At 30.6% G+C, this 16,604-nt stretch overlaps 1 protein-coding gene across 2 annotated transcripts in view; it reads right to left on the reverse strand.

Annotated features, from left to right (window-relative positions):
- LOC116025953 (ABC transporter G family member 28-like) overlaps positions 1-6,654 on the reverse strand; it is an 8,610-nt gene extending 1,956 nt beyond the window's left edge. The window contains exons 1-13 of one of the 2 annotated variants that reach the window (XM_031267367.1): positions 6,256-6,654; positions 5,780-5,856; positions 5,230-5,520; positions 4,947-5,010; positions 4,713-4,859; positions 4,502-4,536; positions 4,210-4,283; positions 2,915-3,798; positions 2,358-2,654; positions 1,281-1,766; positions 915-1,063; positions 436-725; positions 174-304 (exon numbers count right to left, since the gene is read on the reverse strand). In XM_031267367.1, the coding sequence (XP_031123227.1) occupies positions 174-304; positions 436-725; positions 915-1,063; positions 1,281-1,766; positions 2,358-2,654; positions 2,915-3,798; positions 4,210-4,283; positions 4,502-4,536; positions 4,713-4,859; positions 4,947-5,010; positions 5,230-5,520; positions 5,780-5,856; positions 6,256-6,497 (3,167 nt within the window). In that variant the 5' untranslated portion in view covers positions 6,498-6,654. Of the gene's footprint in view, positions 1-173; positions 305-435; positions 726-914; positions 1,064-1,280; positions 1,767-2,357; positions 2,655-2,914; positions 3,799-4,209; positions 4,284-4,501; positions 4,537-4,712; positions 4,860-4,946; positions 5,011-5,229; positions 5,521-5,779; positions 5,857-6,255 lie in introns of those variants that run through there. The other variant, XM_031267365.1, reaches the window with a different exon arrangement.
- Between the last annotated feature and the right edge of the window lie 9,950 nt (positions 6,655-16,604).

The raw sequence follows: 16,604 nt of genomic DNA on the forward strand, positions 1-16,604 counted from the left end.
GGGGGGGGGGGGGGGGGGGGGGGGATTGTAATTCCGTAGGAAATAATGTGGGAATTCAAATTCAATTGTTTGGTAGACATGAATAGAATTGCAGGGAATTGAAAGGTATAAATGTACTATTTCGGTATGTTAGATGCAGGTAGGTAGAGGATGGTGATATCCAAGTGTCTAACCTTTTAGCATTTGCTATCAAGAATGATTCCAAAGCCCACTTGGTGTAGCAAAAATCTCCTAATCTCATCACAAATTTATCGCCCTCCTGGTTTGCTACAAGAGTCAATACAACGGGAACCAGGACTGACCACTGCAGCAAACAAAATATAATGTAGATTATTGAGCATAAGATATATACAAAGCTGATATATATATAATTATATATTAGTTCATGTAAACATTACTCAAGCCAGTGCAAAAGTGGATGTTTGAAATGCTTACCAGTTGGGCTTGACCAGGGTCGAAGTAGATGGCAAGTGCATAAGCTATTCCGGTGACGCAGTATATGAGACAAATCAGGACAATGTAGTTATCCAGAATTGTAGATCTAGGATTGTTGAAGAAATAGAACATTGATAGATAAACTGCTGGCTTCACAATTGTGTTGAAATGGTCAATTGTATCCTTTGCTAGAAAATAAGCCAAGCTGCTCATGCCAGAAGCACTCTCTCTCCAGTAGTATACTTTATCTGGAGAAAATGATCTCAATGCTGCAATCTTGCTGAGTAAGGCTGAAACAGCAATAAGAAATTTGGTAGATGAGAAACAAATCCAATCAAATAGATTAGAATGCTTTTATTGGTTCTTGACATGGATGGAAAGCCTTGAGTGTGAAGTGTAAGCAGAAATCATGTATAAAGTAATACAGAAATTGCCTATGATGAGCATGAAGCAACAAATGCAGAAGGTATTGTACTTACAGACAGCAATCACGGTGTAAAGATATCCCATGGACCCAAAAGTTTCATCACTCACTTTAGCAAGTGTTCCTAAACAGATTCCAGCAAGTAAGAGAATAAGATAATCTACTGCCTGTATCCTAGCTTCTCTCAATCTCTGCTTGCCAATCCTGAACAAAGAGCAATACCAATATGTTACTGCTAGAGGAAATATGTTACTACTCATAATTTTTTATACTGCATCTTCTGTAACTTGAGCAAAATTTATGATCATTGAAGACTTGCTTTATAAGGACCAGCTATGACTCTTGGAAAAGAAATGGAAGCAATAACTTGATTAGAGTATACAATAGGAGTATTGTAATAATGATGGAAATAAGTCATTACCTTCCAAGAAAATATTTATACTGCGTCATCACACCTGGTGTTATTCGACCGGACAAGTCCTTTGAAGTAAAAAAATTATGCAGCATTTGGTCCTTTTTCTGTTCAACACTGGATTTGACATCCTCCCACAGCTCTCCTACAAAAGTTGCGGCAGAACCTGCAGCAGCAGGATTTCCTCCATGACTTGAATTTTCTCCAACTGGAGCTGCTTCTCCAGCAGCATCCAACATCTCTGGTGGTACGGGGTAACCATTATGAAGCATCCACCTGAGAGGAAGGTCTTTGTAGTTCACTCCTATGCTTGGACTTAGTTTTACTATTCCCTCTAAAATGTCAATGAAGTAATCTGGAGGATTAACACGCTCTGGGATATGAATCCCAAGGCCTGCAAAGTACTCTTCAACTTTCTTCACTGGTCCATGATATACGGTTTGACCACCCTTGGCTAGAAGTATAAAATCATCAAACATCCTGAACAATGTGTAGCTGAACCAAGATATGGCCAACACACAGATATTTACTCAGAACAATTAGTACGACAATCTAATAGTTGCTGGAATCAGAAACATGCTGTATGGTAAAGCTTGGTGTCAGTATATCAGCAGTGCTCACAAAAGTAATGATCTAGAATCTTCTTATCGAAAATGATATGCAAAGAAATGTAAATTAATTGGAGTGCGAAAAAAGATATTTGATTCAGTTTGCTCTTTCACTTGCACTTACACACCATAACTGAAGAAAGTCATTATGCTGTGATGCAAAATATTGATGAAGGTAGAGAAGAAGAAAAGAGAAATGCTAACTATACTAAAGAACTACCTTATGGCTGTATAAACATTTAAGATCTTATATGCCATTGCTGTTCTATACCAGGTATTGGAAAAAGTTTATGGTCTCACAGTACTTTTATGGTATTCAACACTTTTGGTACTACTCAAGTACTTAATATCATGAATTTGAGTTGGAGATGACTAACAATTCTATTTAAGGAGTGAAAACAAAATAGTAAGAAAAGGTGGAGAGAACAAATGTTAAAACCAGTGCAGATTTAAAGGGGGATACAATTTGCAATACTACCTGGGTTGGTGAAGCACCATGCATATATTTACTCCTTCAAGAGCTTCTCGTCGAAGAGCTCTAAGTAATAACTGAGAAGAAGAGCTATCCAAACCAGTAGTTGGTTCATCTAAGATCAATAAAGAAGGCTCCATAACCATTTCCAGCCCCACATTTACTCGCTTCCTTTGGCCCCCAGATATGCCTCGTTTCTCCACAGTTCCTACAAGGGAATCTCTTACATGTTGCAATCCAAGGGATTCAATTACTCTTTCAACAACTAAAACCTTTTCTGGTTTTCCAAGATCTGCTGGCAATCTAGAAATAAATAAAATAAAATATTTGAGACAGTTAAAGGGATTAACAAAAGCAAGAAGCGACTATATTTTATATTAAAGATCAGTTTGGAATCAATTTTCAAATTATATATTAACCATAAATAGTTTCCTTTTAAACAACATGCAATAGAGCTATACATAATACTACAACTCCATGTGGCTTAGGGTTAGTCAATCTGAAATTAAGGACTAACCCTTTAGGCTTTAGATGGGTATGCAAAGAAAATTAATGTAACATACCTGCACCTAGCACTAAACCAGAGATTTTCTTCCACACTCAAGTTTCCATGCACTATATCATCTTGGGGGACAAAGCCAATGATTTTCTTGTATGACCGCATACATTCAGGCTGTCCATTTATAAGAATCAAACCAGTCATGGTGCACCCAGTAGCTTTTCCAGTCAAAGCAGATAAAAATGTTGTCTTTCCAGCCCCAGATGGACCCATGATTGCGGAAACATGACCAGGCGAAAATTTACCTGACACGCACCTTAACAAATGTTTATTTTTCCCCTTCAAAGTAAGTGTCAGGTCTTTAAAAATAACCTCAATAGGGGGTCTGGTCCCAAGTTCAAATTCATTTGCCATCGAAATGACACCAGAAAAGGTCAGATTCTTGTTCTGCTCCTGCATAGCTTTTTCTTTCTCAATTTCATTATATGCATATCTAAAAATTTGGCTGCGAGTATGCAATTCCTTAGTCTTATGCTTCTTCAAATTTTTATCTCCTATCTCCACATTAAAACCCTCATGACTCTCAGGGTTTTCTTCAAGTTCACGCATCATTTTTGTAAGGTTGTTTTGCTTCTTTGCTTTTGCTTGAGACATACCAGAGGGCGGAGGTGGCAAGGGAGCACCACTTCCAGATTTAGTCTGACCTGTGCCCTTTGATTCTGCCATTGAAGGCTTTCTACGGGAAAATGTTCGTGAAAATGATTCCTGTAGTCCACTTGCACGCTTTTTAGCATTATCCTTTGCAGATTTCCATTTTTCACGCGCCTGTGCTGTTTCCCGTGCACTTCTTGCAGCAGCTTCCCTGGACTTTGCTTGTTTTTTCTCTCTAGTGCTCAGAACTTGGTCAGACCAATTGTATATAATGAGAAGTACAAGTATGATTCCAGCCTAATCAATGGATAAAAGAGGGCAGTTAGGCATATATAAATAAAGCATTTACCCAAGAGGTGACTCATATCCTTATCTCAAAAGGATTAAAATAATTCTTTGCAATGTAAAGAATATGGCAAGGTGGAGTAGAATACGAAACCTTCCTCCCTTCCCAGTGCTTACTATTTCTATTTCCACAGCCTTCTCTTTTCTTTCCCTATCCATCCTTCTAAATTGTATACAGTTCACCCATCCCTCCTTTTCCCTCTGGTCTCTTTACTTCTTCAGTTCAGGTCAATCAAACAATGCATTACGATCAGACAGCTAGACTTTAAGCATGCAAGTCAATCGAATGAATTTTCTTAGAAGTGCATCTGCATATAACATGCTATCTATATTTATAAGATTTAAGAGTGAAGAATGACTTACGAAAAAGAGCAGGCCATATGCTGTAATATTTTGATTTGTAGTTTGCTCTTCACAAGTAGCCAATTCGTAACACCCTGCAAAATCGGGTTTGCTGTTACATCTATTGTCAGAGACTAGGCTGATGTTTAGACCATAAGAAAACATTCAAAGGAACAACACATTCAAGAAGATGAATGTTTAAAGACTGCAGGAAACAGAGAGGTGACAATTAGCTTCAGACACCGCCTTCCACCTTAACATTCACTGAACAATGAAGCTTATTGAGCTACATGAAAGCATGAGAAAGACTTACTCGTTTGCTCTGTTGAGCCAGCTCTGCAGTAATGGCTGTAAAGGACATAAATCAAGAATAAGGTAACTGAGTGCCAGCATATCACCTTCAAAACATGAGTTACAGTATGCACAAAAAAGAACTGATAGACTGAAACATGCATTGAGAAAAATGGGGAAAAAATAATATAAAATTGGCAAAATGTCACAAGTGTTAGGATAGCAATCAATACCCACGACTGCAAGGATTTTTCTGGGTAGTAGTTGGACAGTAAAATCCTGCTTTGCAAAATAGATCAGAAGAACTCACAAAATCAACCCACACATCTGCTCCACCACAGGTATGATTTGTGTCTCCAGGAGGCAGTTGATAACTGTACCTGCAAATCATCAACCGAGAATATAACTTTAAGGCAAATGCAAAAAGGATTAAACAGAAAAAAACTCTGTCTAGAAAAGGAACTTACGGATCACATACACCTGTAGTTTCATTGAGTTTGCTGGAAGGGCAATAAGAGCCTAATGGGCAGGCTTCACCAGGGAAAGAAAAAAGGATCAGACAAGCAAACAAAATTGTGCAAATTAATAGTGATTGTCGGATCAAGAAATGTGGCTCTACAATGTATGAGTTACCCTATTCAACATCTTCAAATAATAAGAAAGAAGCACAGTATAGAATCAGAGGCAGACAGAAAGAAAAATGTGAAGTAGTTTCTGAACTTATGAGCTAATAATATCCAGACAACTCACGTATCATGCAGGTCAGACCATGAGGACAAAAGAAACCTTCACAGCAAGGTTGACATTCAAGAGTTCTGGACGGTATTTCGTTTGAATTTTTAAGGTCTACCTGCACATCTTTTCCGACACTACAAGCCCACCCTGGCTCACAACCGGGAACCCATGATGATAAATTACAGTTCATGTTAGGTTTCACATAGTTGCTACTCTTCGTTGAACTGTCTTCCAGTGTATCCAAAATTATGCTTGACGCATAAAATTTCATCTCTGAAGCTGTACATAATCGCTGCATAATATCCCCTATAAATCCATCAAAAATGTAATATAATGTCAAATAAATTTGAAGTGGTTGAAGGGATGTATTTCTTTTCAACTAAAACTCTAAGCTAATAAATGGACTGCTCATTTATTATTTATATACTACGTATCATATTGCTGCAAAGCATATTATCTCTCATGCTTCAGCAGCTCAAAACATGAACATTTATTGAATAAACATTATTTATGTTTGTTAAATTACAATGATAAAGACTAGTAATCAAAAACAAGAAGAAAATACCTTTTGTCTGTTTAACGCAGTTGGAAAGAAACTCTGTGTCTTTTGAGAAATCAAATGCGGCTTTCCAATCAGCATCCCTATAACGCAAACATTCGATCATTTCAAATTTGAATGCCGATATCAGTAATAAAATGCAATGCCATTAAACATAAGACAGAAATTAAATTTTAGTTATTTTCATGAACATTTTATTACTTTAGGCATTGATTTTGGGTGAAAAGAAAAATAATACTTCTTATATATTTCGTTTATTAAAAGACCAAAAATGTATGTTTTGTAACTTTTAACGAGAGACTAAAATGATCAATCGTAAATCTTTGAGCATATAAATATTTTTTTTTCTTAATTAATAATTTGAATGCTAACATCATATTGTTTCATGATCCTTCAAATTTCTGCACGCAACATGCATGCATGTGGAGAGCTATACATAGGCATATATATACCCGGATTGCTAGGGCTGAAGAAGGACTTACACATTGTCGACGCAATAACGCAATTGTGTGCGGACGCTATCATCGAAAAGGGAGTTGAAATTCTTAAACTTATCAAAGACGGCCTGCGCGAAGAGCTGGACCGCCGCCGGATTATCCGTATCAGTGGCGGCGTGGCCCGATCGCGGTGCCGAAGAAGCCAAAATGAGGATTAAAATCGGAAAAAAGCTCCGAAAAGCGGCATTATTGTCGTCGTTTAAGCTCCCTTCTTTTCGTATACGCATTTTGAGGCCAAAAAGGGGAAAATTGCTGTGGAAATTCGTGAAGACTTGGAATTTGAAAATGGAATAAAGCTAGGGTTTCGTTGTCTTGGGAGGGAGGAGGATAGGATATGAGAAGTTTGTTTGTCGAGGAAAGAAATGGCGGGGAGAGAAAAATGGAGCGAAGAGAATCAAGAGAGGAAGAGAGGGAGCTCAGAGCTGGAGGATGAGCTTTATATTTAATTTCGATCGTCGGATTGACTCCAAATCAGCGGTCTCGATCTTTTATCACCCTTGCCCCACGAAGGACATTAGAAAATGGGCGGTAAATGATTGAGATATATATCTTGCGCCTCCTTATACACAGATTAATTAATTAACCCACAAAATATCTATATCTACTATACTAATAAGAGCCAAAGAGAGTTAGGCCTAAAATGGGTAAAAAAAATGGCGGTCAAATTATTTAATCAAATGGATGGTTCAGATGAATTATTTAAACAAATAGATGGTTAAGCTAATTCAGATTAATATTATTAATAGAGATTACCTAATTTAACCTTACTTTTATGATTATCCGTTAAGTTTTATGTTAAATATTCTCTTCTCCGTTAATATTCCGTTAACTTTTAACTTACCCATTAATTTCTATAAGAAATGTCTTAGGTTCGAACCCCATCTTAATCAAATTTGACATAATTAAGTTTCTCACTCTATTTTACTCTTATTAAATTAAATAAATTAGTAGCTACAACAAAAAATGATACATATGTATTTCTTTAATTTAAAATTATGTGTCTACAATACCTTTATTTGAAAAAATTATTCATTACCAAAAAATTAAATTAAATAAGAGAAATAATTTCATTAGCTATATTGTCTTTATTTTCACTCATGCAAAGATTCTTTACATTCAAATTTATCAATTGATATTTATTACATTGTCCATTATCTTATTTTTACAATATCTTGTAATTAAATATCAAAGTTATAGTACAAAATAATATTTTATATTTATTTACCAAGTATTTTATTAATATTATGAAAATAAAATTTTAAAATAATTTGAAACTACTTATATTATAACTACTTGGGGATTGGTTGACAAAGAGAGTACTCAAATAATAACTCAACAAATTGAAGGAATCACTCTATTTTACTCTTATTGAATTAAATAAATTAGTAGTTACACCAAAAAATGATACATATGTATTTCTTTAATACCATGAAAAAAATAAAAAAGAATAGTTTGAAACCAATCATATTAATTACTTGGGGGATTTGTTGACAATGAAAGTACTCAAATAACTCATTACCTAGCAAATTGAAGCAAGAAACTACCTTTTAATATCTTTGGATTACATAATATTTTAAATTTTAAATTTTATTAATTTATTTAATCTTTTTTCTTAAACTAGGGATTTCTTTATCCACAATAACTCATTCAACAATAATGGTTGAACCAAATGAACCCCAAGCAGAACACCTAAAGGAAAGTCCATAGCTCCTATATCATAATCTCATTGCATGACATAGTCATCTATGCTACCAACAATATCCGAATTGCAAATAACAGACTACCAACAAAAAGAAAGAGAACAAATAGTAAAGATGAAGACAATGACAATGTTACTCAAAAGAGAATTAAGAACCACTTAGAAAAATTCAAATTAAAAGTAATATTTATTTAAACTATCATTTTTAGACCAAATATTTAGACTATCGATTTTACAAGGTTGCAAACATTTATTTTAGTAATAATTATAATGAATTTTCTATATTATCTTGGATTCATATACTTTGAGTTAGATATTTAAATAAAAAAATTCGACATTCAATTACCTATGTATAAACTTCTCCTATATAATCTTGCATTGATATACTTTCAAATATTTATTTAAATACAAACATTGGGCATTAACCCATTCGCGCAATGCGCGTATAAAACTAGTAATACTAATAAGAGCCAAAGAGAGTTAGGCCTAAAATGGGTAGAAAAAATGGCGGTCAAATTATTTAATCAAATGGATGATTCAGATGAATTATTTAATCAAATAGATGGTTAAGATAATTCAGATTAATATTATTAATAGAGATTACCTAATTTAACATTACTTTTATGATTATCCGTTAAGTTTTCCGTTAAATATTCCCTTCTCCGTTAATATTCCGTTAACTTTTAACTTACCCATTAATTTCTATAAGAAAGGTCTTAGGTTCGAACCTCATTTCAATCAAATTTGACATAATTAAGTTTCTCACTCTATTTTACTCTTATTAAATTAAATAAATTAGTAGCTACAACAAAAAATGATACATATGTATTTCTTTAATTTAGAATTATGTGTCTACAATACCTTTATTTGAAAAAATAATATTATCAAAAAATTAAATTAAATAAGAGAAATAATTCCATTAATAAATATATTTAATCAAATGGATGGTTCAGATGAATTATTTAATCAAATAGATGGTTAAGATAATTCAGATTAATATTATTAATAGAGATTCCTAATTTACCTTATTTATGATTATCCGTTAAGTTTTCCGTTAAATATTTCTTCTCCGTTAATATTCCGTTAACTTTTAACTTACCCATTAATTTCTATAAGAAAGGTCTTAGGTTCGAACCTCATCTCAATCAAATTTGACATAATTAAGTTTCTCACTCTATTTTACTCTTATTAAATTAAATAAATTAGTAGCTACAACAAAAAATGATACATATGTATTTCTTTAATTTAGAATTATGTGTCTACAATACCTTTATTTGAAAAAATTATTCATTATCAAAAAATTAAATTAAATAAGAGAAATAATTTCATTAGTTATATTGTCTTTATTTTCTCTAATGCAAAGATTCTTTACATTCAAATTTATCAATTGATATTCATTACATTGTCCATTATCTTATTTTTACAATATCTTGTAATTAAATATCAAAGTATAGTACAAAATATGTTATATATTTATTTACCAAGTATTTTATTAATACTATGAAAAAATTTAAAATAATTTGAAGCTAATTATATTAACTACTTGGAGATTGGTTGACAAAGAGAGTACTCAAATAACCCAACAAATTGAAGCGGAATCACTCTATTTTATTCTTATTGATTTACTAGTTTTATACGCGCATTGCGCGAATGGTTAATGCCCAATGTTTATATTTAAATAAATATTTGAAAGTATATCAATGCAAGATTATATAGGAGAAGTTTATACATGGGTAATTGAATGTCGAATTTTTTTATTTAAATATCTAACTCAAAGTATATGAATCCAAGATAATATAGAAAATTCATTATAATTATTACTAAAATAAATGTTTGCAACCTTGTAAAATCGATAGTCTAAATATTTGGTCTAAAAATGATAGTCTAAATAAATACTACTTTTAATTTGAATTTTTCTAAGTGTTCTTAATTCTCTTTTGAGTAACATTGTCATTGTCTTCATCTTTACTATTTGTTCTCTTCCTTTTTGTTGGTAGTGTGTTATTTGCAATTCGGTTGTTGGTAGCATAGATGACAACGTCATGCAATGAGATTATGATATAGGAGCTATGGACTTTCCTTTAGGTGTTCTGCTTGGGGTTCATTTGGTTCAACCATTATTGTTGAATGAGTTATTGTGGATAAAGAAATCCCTAGTTTAAGAAAAAAGATTAAATAAATTAATAAAATTTGAAAATTTAAAATATTATGTATTCCAAAGATATTAAAAGGTAGTTTCTCGCTTCAATTTGCTGGGTAATGGGTTATTTGAGTACTTTCATTGTCAACAAATCCCCAAGTAGTTAATATGATTGGTTTCAAACTATTCTTTTTTATTTTTTTCATGGTATTAAAGAAATACATATGTATCATTTTTTGGTGTAACTACTAATTTATTTAATTCAATAAGAGTAAAATAGAGTGATTCCGCTTCAATTTGTTGGGTTATTATTTGAGTACTCTCTTTGTCAACCAATCCCAAGTAGTTAATATAATTAGCTTCAAATTATTTTAAATTTTTTTTTCATAGTATTAATAAAATACTTGGTAAATAAATATATAACATTATTTTGTACTATAACTTTGATATTTAATTACAAGATATTGTAAAAATAAGATAATGGACAATGTAATGAATATCAATTGATAAATTTGAATGTAAAGAATCTTTGCATGAGAGAAAATAAAGACAATATACTAATGATTACTCTTATTAAATTAAATAAATTAGTAGCTACAACAAAAAATGATACATATGTATTTCTTTAATTTAGAATTATGTGTCTACAATACCTTTATTTGAAAAAATAATATTATCAAAAAATTAAATTAAATAAGAGAAATAATTCCATTAGTTATATTGTCTTTATTTTCTCTCATGCAAAGATTCTTTACATTCAAATTTATCAATTGATATTCATTACATTGTCCATTATCTTATTTTTACAATAACTTGTAATTAAATATCAAAGTTATAGTACAAAATAATGTTATATATTTATTTACCTAGTATTTTATTAATACTATGAAAAAAAAATTTAAAATAATTTGAAACTAATTATATTAACTACTTGGAGATTGGTTGACAAAGAGAGTACTCAAATAATAACCCAACAAATTGAAGCGGAATCACTCTATTTTACTCTTATTGAATTAAATAAATTAGTAGTTACACCAAAAAATGATACATATGTATTTCTTTAATACCATGAAAAAAATAAAAAAAAGAATAGTTTGAAACCAATCATATTAACTACTTGGGGGATTTGTTGACAATGAAAGTACTCAAATAACCCATTACCCAGCGAATTGAAGCGAGAAACTACCTTTTAATATCTTTGGAATACATAATATTTTAAACTTTCAAAATTTTATTAATTAATTTAATCTTTTTTCTTAAACTAGGGATTTCTTTATCCAGAATAACTGATTCAACAATAATGGTTGAACCAAATGAACCCCAAGCAGAACACCTAAAGGAAAGTCCATAGCTCCTATATCATAATCTCATTGCATGACGTTGTCATCTATGCTACCAACAATAACCGAATTGCAAATAACAGACTACCAACAAAAAGGAAAAGAACAAATAGTAAAGATGAAGACAATGACAATGTTACTCAAAAGAGAATTAAGAACCACTTAGAAAAATTCAAATTAAAAGTAGTATTTATTTAGACTATCATTTTTAGATCAAATATTTAGACTATCGATTTTACAAGGTTGCAAACATTTATTTTAGTAATAATTATAATGAATTTTCTATATCATCTTGGATTCATATACTTTGAGTTAGATATTTAAATAAAAAAATTCAGCACTCAATTACCCATGTATAAACTTCTCCTATATAATCTTGCATTGATATACTTTCAAATATTTATTTAAATATAAACATTGGGCATTAAACCATTCGCGCAATGCGCGTATAAAACTAGTAAATTTATAAGTTTTATTTTGTTAACCATTGCATATATAAGTAATATAACGTACAATCATTTAAAAAATCTTTAAATAAGTTGAGATACATTCTATAACTTACATCTTTCACCCGTTTTGATAGAAAGAACAATGACTCAACGAGATTGATGAGTCCTTAAATTTAAAATTTAAACTTATATATATTACACCAACTCACTTTGCATCATTGCATGCATTAATATTGATAAATATTTTTTTCAATTCGTTTAAAATTGACCTCCTTAGAATACCATGCTTATACCGTGGACCAAAATTTATGTAGCAAACTAGATCTTTAATATGAGTTTAATTTTACTATAAAATAGATTGTGTGTTCATTTTGACTTACAATATAATACTCCGTATTAAAAATAAACATGTATTAAAATATAATAAATCTATCAAAAATAAACATATAGCATATTATAGTATACTAAAATATAAATTTGTATCAAGGGTGAACCCTATAATACACGATGTAATATACCCTTAGAATATCTAACAAGAATTCTTTCATTTACTAAATTCTCGATCATTATTCAAAATGCACTATGAATGAGAATGACACTGAATTATAATACTATTTGACTCGTAGACTGAAATATTTACGAATCTAATAACAACCAATAAAGTTAGGTCCCAAGAACTAAAAAGAATGGTTCAAATTATTTTGATTTTAGTATAAAAAATACTTTTCTATTTTATCGTTTATTATATCATTTATTTTTACTAAATACCCTTGCAACTCCGTCAGTGTAAATTTTAGTAACAGAATATTACGTTAACTATTTATTATTCTTAACTTACTCATTGAATTTCATAAGGAAGGTCTTAGGTTCGAACCTCATCCAATACTATGAATATGTTAGAGTATATTAAAAAACATACAATATAAAATTTAACATGAACTTTGGTCAATTAATTAGCCAAATTATATACATAGCATTCAAAGTTGAGCATCAAATATTACAAATAAGAAATCTTGAAAATCATGTACTTACATTTAAAAAAAAATTATGTTAAGTTTTTTTCTCCCTTTATTTCGTTTAATTAATCTTCTTTTGATTATTTAGAACAAGACTCAATATGTTAATTATGTTTATTGTGCATTCATTGATCATATATGTAAAATACTTATTGTGCATTCATTAAATATATTAGAACAAATGTAAAATTTACAATTTATTTCATCTTATAGACTCAACCTACTTAGATTAAACGTAAAATCAGTATTAACCTTAACAATAAAAGCACTTGGTATACAGGATTGAGCCACTGTTTAAAAAAGGTTTATGCACAAAGTGACAAACAATTTAACGCCAAGGTTAGTATCAATTCAATGAAATTTAGAAAAAAAAAAAAACATACACACACGCGCACACTCACAAAATCAATTACTACGCTCATTCATACTAATTCCAAAAATATGAACTTAAAAATGAACAAGTACAAAATGGATATGAAAGTTGTTGATGAAACTGGATATGTTGCGGTATCAGTATTTGGACTACCTGCAGAGTTATTGTTGTACTATCAAGTAAACAAGTTATGAAAATAGAACAGGATGTACTACTCATGAATCTTCTACAAATATAATAAAATATTAATATTTTATTCAATACTTTTACATGAAACATGTAGGGAAAAACTACAACTGCAAAATAGCAACAACTCCAACAAGCGCTTGCAAGATTAAGAGTTTATAGTACAACAAAGATTCCAGTCATATACACAACAAAGAAAATTCATAGCTTCCTACACTGTACTATAATCCCATTGCATGATGCTACCATTCATGCTACAACTAGTAACTCAATTGCAAATGACACATTACCAACAAAAAAGAATATGACAAATAGTGAAGATAGAGACAATGACAATGCTACAAAAAAAAAAAAAGACTTAGAGAAATTCAAACCAAAAGTAATATTTATTTAGACTATCGTGTTTAGACTAAATATTTAGACTATCAATTTTACAAAGTTATAAACTTTTATCTTAGTGGCAATTATAATGAATCTCCTATATTATATTGCATTCATATATTTTTGAATTACCTAATTAAATAAACAAATCATTATTACATTACCTATGTATAAACTTATCCTATATCTTTTCAAAAAAAAAAAAAAAACTTATCCTATATAATCTTGCATTGATATACTTTGAAATACTTATTTAAATATATACATTAGGCATTAAATGAAATTTAAATTTCATTTCAAAGGAATGAGTGTATAATTTATATTTCACTGTTTGATTGCTAATAAATAAATTACTGTTGAAAACTATTATGTAGTGTGATGACACTTCTGTTATCTAAGCTTGACAAAGGTTCCGATTTCAAAAATGGCCGAATCGGCTGTTCCGATTTGAGCCTTTTGTTTTAACTGGATTTTTTTGGGGTAAAATTATATGTTCTATTTTAAAATGGTTCAAATTCAACAATTAATCTTTCATCTAAAATTTTTTAAAAAAATGGTTATATCAAATATTACCTTTAATATTAAACTTAAAAAAAAAAAAAAAGACTTACACTTAATTTTACCAAGATTAAGTTGTCTTTGTCTATGTATCTTATCAAAATTACAATAAGAATCAAAGCCCACGTAATTCTTTTACCTTTTTTTTTTGTTGTCTTTTTTAAGAGTCGGTTTGTTCCCATTCGGTAGTAGTGGTTGTCATATTATCAGAAAAGAAATCGTGGATGATGGCAGATTTATCATTTTCCTGTTGTCTTAGTTTCGGCAATCCCTAATAGGTTGTGCAAACTTGAATTTCAATTATTTGTGACATCATTCTTGAATGAGTATCGTCCAACATGTTTCCCACCTGCACTAAATTCTTGTTCTACTACCACAGTAGAAGCATAGGTTCCAAAATTTTGTTTTGCAATAATAGATAAAATAGGGGAAAAAATCATGGTCTTTTCGTCACTATAAAACATCAGAGTCATCATCATTATCCAAAAATACAAAATCAGTATTTAAATAAATTTTTACTTCGGATAATGTTGAAGATGAACTTGTCCCGCTTGTGACTTCTACGGGCTCTAGCTGATAGGTTAAAGCATTGACTTCGTTGAGATGATTGAGAGCCTTGCGAACTACTCCGAGAAGACATACTAATATTCATTGAAGGACCATAAATATGTAAATACTCTTCACACAAGCTATGAAATAAATTTGTTATCTCATTATTTAAATAAATAATATTAACATAATCCGGGTCCATAGGACAACTAATTTTAAATTTTGATACTAAATTTATATAATCACCTTAAACCTACTAATTTGCAGCGAGGATAAAAACACATTGCAATTAAATAAATTAAAGAAATATTTCTATAATATTCTAAGAATTTTGTGTAAAAACTATTATAAAGCATTGAATGATTTAACCAATACTTTCAAAGGAAGCTTAAATTACTAACCTGATTCCATGGAGTTTGATGAAGCTCTGAACCCTTTCTTCTTCACCACTTCTTTCTCTTAGTATTTGCCCTTTTTCCCCTGGACTTTCACGTTAAGTTTTCCCAAGTGATAGTATAGGAAAATAGTCTAGGCCCTTATATATTGCCTACTCAACATATAACTAACATTCCAATATTGATTATTAGAATTATGGCAATAAAGGGTCATCAACCCATACAATTAAATAGGCTTAAATAGCCTCATTTGAAAGCCAAAAAGAGGGGAATTATAACCTTTGATCTCTTACAAGTTTTATTCCATTACCTATCACAATGAAATTTTAATTGTCCAGATCACTTTAATACATGGGCCACAATAATATTAGAATAAAAATATTTTAACATTTTGATTTAATACATAAAATAGCATTAGACAATATAAGATCATCATGAAATTCATAAAGTTTGTCAACAATATTAAAAAAAAAATTTTTAGTAGGTAAAAATATTTCTTTACTATTATTGAATCCTAGGCAGGTTACAAATCATTGAAACCTATGCAGGTAGTTTAAGAATGTGTTTTCAATTTCTGCTACTTAAACAAGTAGGTTGACTAGATGAGCTGAAAGCATGGTGTTGGAGTTCGAGAATGAAATATATTGTACAGAAACTGTATTATTATTATTATCAAAAAAATTTATATTTTTTTAATATATATATGACTATCTGCGTCTGGAACTGCGCAGTTCCTGACGCAGATAGTCATTCTATAAAATAATATAAAAGACCAGCTGCATCCGGAACTGGGCAGTTCCGGACGCAGCTGGTGACTATCTGCGTCCGGAGTTGAGATAGTCCATGGCAGCTGCGTCTCCGGAATATGCGTCTGGCGTACACCAGACGCAGAAAGTTCAAAACTCCAGACGCAAATGCCTGTTTTTGTACTAGTGATTTATAACATAAATTAAAAATAAATGTGCCGTCAGATAATATACACCAGACAAAGTCAACGTTGCATTATTAAATTATTTTAATAATTCACAAATTTTTGTACAAGCATCCCAATGTTGCAGAAATAAATTGATTTCATTGTTATTCGAAAAAAAAAAAAAAAACATAACAAATCTTTATATTGAATATTAGTATTACTACATAACAAATTAAAAGTATAATAATTTCAACGAATTGGTACATCATGCTGATTCATGCATGGTCAAATCTTTTAGGGGTATACTAGTTCTTCTACAAAATTTTCTTTTTTAA

This window comes from Ipomoea triloba, chromosome 7, assembly GCF_003576645.1.
Source record: "Ipomoea triloba cultivar NCNSP0323 chromosome 7, ASM357664v1".
Classification (NCBI taxonomy): domain Eukaryota; kingdom Viridiplantae; phylum Streptophyta; class Magnoliopsida; order Solanales; family Convolvulaceae; genus Ipomoea; species Ipomoea triloba.